The sequence below is a fragment of the Micromesistius poutassou genome (assembly GCF_964030765.1).
Source record: "Micromesistius poutassou genome assembly, contig: SCAFFOLD_791, whole genome shotgun sequence".
NCBI classification, from domain to species: Eukaryota; Metazoa; Chordata; class Actinopteri; order Gadiformes; family Gadidae; genus Micromesistius; species Micromesistius poutassou.
In genome coordinates, this window is record NW_028179138.1 from 7501 (window position 1) to 10000 (window position 2500).

The window sequence follows — 2500 nt, forward strand, 5'->3', positions numbered from 1 at the left end:
ATAATGAACCTCTAGGATAATGAGGACCTCTAGAATAATGAACCTCTAGGATAATGAGGACCTCTAGAATAATGAACCTCTAGAATAATGAACCTCTAGAATAATGAACCTCTAGGATAATGAGGACCTCTAGAATAATGGACCTCTAGAATAATGAGGACCTCTAGAATAAAGAGCTGTAATGAAGACGTCTCACACTCTGGAGTTCAGTGAACTGTTTTATTTAAAAGCTGATCTTCCTCCCTCAGAACGAGGACCCCCCCACCCCCCCCCCCCCCCCAGGGGGCTCAGGACTGAGTGGACCCCCCCTGGACCAGGACGGAGTGGACCCCCCCCTGGACCACGGTCTGGGTGGACCGCTGGGAGATCCAGTTCCTCAGTGGGGCCCCCTGCTGAGAACTGTGGTGACCCCCCGGGGTCGGGTCTAGAGGACTCCAGACCTCCAGACCAGGGTCCGGTCTACAGGACTCCAGACCAGGGTCCGGTCTACAGGACTCCAGACCAGGGTCCGGTCTACAGGACTCCAGACCAGGGTCCGGTCCAGGGTCTAGTCCACGGTCACCAGGCTCCTCACGGCGGGGTACAGCTGGAAGAAGGCCTGCAGGACAAGAGTTGGACCCACACGTGAAGAGACGTGTGGGTGGTGTACCTCACAGAGGGTGGGGTAGTGTAGTGGGTGGTGTAGTGGGTGGTGTACCTCACAGAGGGTGGGGTAGTGTAGTGGGTGGTGTATTATGGTGTAGTGGGTGGTGTAGCGTAGTGGGTGGTGTAGTGGGTGGTGTAGTGGGTGGGGTAGTGTAGTGGGTGGGGTAGTGTAGTGGGTGGTGTAGCGTAGTGGGTGGGGTAGTGTAGTGGGTGGGGTAGTGTAGTGGGTGGTGTATTATGGTTTAGTGGGTGGTGTAGCGTAGTGGGTGGTGTATTATGGTTTAGTGGGTGGTGTAGTGTAGTGGGTGGTGTATTATGGTTTAGTGGGTGGTGTAGTGTAGTGGGTGGTGTAGCGTAGTGGGTGGTGTATTATGGTTTAGTGGGTGGTGTATTATGGTGTAGTGGGTGGTGTAGCGTAGTGGGTGGTGTATTATGGTTTAGTGGGTGGTGTATTATGGTTTAGTGGGTGGTGTAGCGTAGTGGGTGGTGTATTATGGTTTAGTGGGTGGTGTATTATGGTTTAGTGGGTGGTGTAGCGCACCTTGAAGAGGGTGGGGTAGTGTAGTGTGGTGTAGTGTAGTGTGGTGTAGTGGGTGGTGTATTATGGTTTAGTGGGTGGTGTAGTGTAGTGGGTGGTGTAGTGTGGTGTAGTGGGTGGTGTAGTGGGTGGTGTAGTGTGGTGTAGTGGGTGGTGTAGTGTGGTGTAGTGGGTGGTGTATTATGGTGTAGTGGGTGGTGTAGCGCACCTTGAAGAGGGTGGTGTAGTGTAGTGGGTGGTGTAGCGTAGTGGGTGGTGTGGCGTAGTGGGTGGTGTATTATGGTTTAGTGGGTGGTGTATTATGGTTTAGTGGGTGGTGTAGCGCACCTTGAAGAGGGTGGGGTAGTGTAGTGTGGTGTAGTGTAGTGTGGTGTAGTGGGTGGTGTATTATGGTTTAGTGGGTGGTGTAGTGTAGTGGGTGGTGTAGTGGGTGGTGTAGTGTGGTGGGTGTAGCGTAGTGGGTGGTGTAGTGGGTGGTGTATTATGGTGTAGTGGGTGGTGTAGCGCACCTTGAAGAGGGTGGTGTAGTGTAGTGGGTGGTGTAGCGTAGTGGGTGGTGTAGTGTAGTGTGGTGTAGTGGGTGTAGCGTAGTGGGTGGTGTATTATGGTTTAGTGGGTGGTGTAGTGTAGTGGGTGTAGCGTAGTGGGTGGTGTATTATGGTTTAGTGGGTGGTGTAGTGTAGTGGGTGTAGCGTAGTGGGTGGTGTATTATGGTTTAGTGGGTGGTGTAGTGTAGTGGGTGTAGCGTAGTGGGTGGTGTATTATGGTGTAGTGGGTGGTGTATTATGGTTTAGTGGGTGGTGTATTATGGTGTAGTGGGTGGTGTAGCGTAGTGGGTGGTGTAGCGTAGTGGGTGGTGTATTATGGTGTAGTGGGTGGTGTAGTGTGGTGTAGTGGGTGGTGTAGTGGGTGGTGTAGTGTGGTGTAGTGTAGTGGGTGGTGTAGTGGGTGGTGTATTATGGCGTAGTGGGTGGTGTATTATGGTGTAGTGGGTGGTGTAGCGTAGTGGGTGGTGTATTGTGGTGTAGTGTAGTGGGTGGTGTAGTGGGTGGTGTAGTGTGGTGTAGTGTAGTGGGTGGTGTAGTGGGTGGTGTAGTGTGGTGTAGTGTAGTGGGTGGTGTATTATGGTGTAGTGGGTGGTGTAGCGTAGTGGGTGGTGTATTGTGGTGTAGTGTAGTGGGTGGTGTAGTGGGTGGTGTAGTGTGGTGTAGTGTAGTGGGTGGTGTAGTGGGTGGTGTATTATGGCGTAGTGGGTGGTGTATTATGGTGTAGTGGGTGGTGTAGCGTAGTGGGTGGTGTATTGTGGTGTAGTGTAGT

General features: G+C 52.6%; 1 protein-coding gene across 1 annotated transcript in view; it reads right to left on the reverse strand.

Annotated features, from left to right (window-relative positions):
- Positions 1-207: 207 nt before the first annotated feature.
- The window catches only part of LOC311373085 (aspartyl aminopeptidase-like), a 14489-nt gene continuing 12196 nt past the window's right edge, over positions 208-2500 (reverse strand). Inside the window, exon 6 of the mRNA XM_084489933.1 lies at positions 208-598. Within this exon, the coding sequence (XP_084346059.1) occupies positions 548-598 (51 nt within the window). The 3' untranslated portion in view covers positions 208-547. The remainder of the gene's footprint in view (positions 599-2500) is intronic.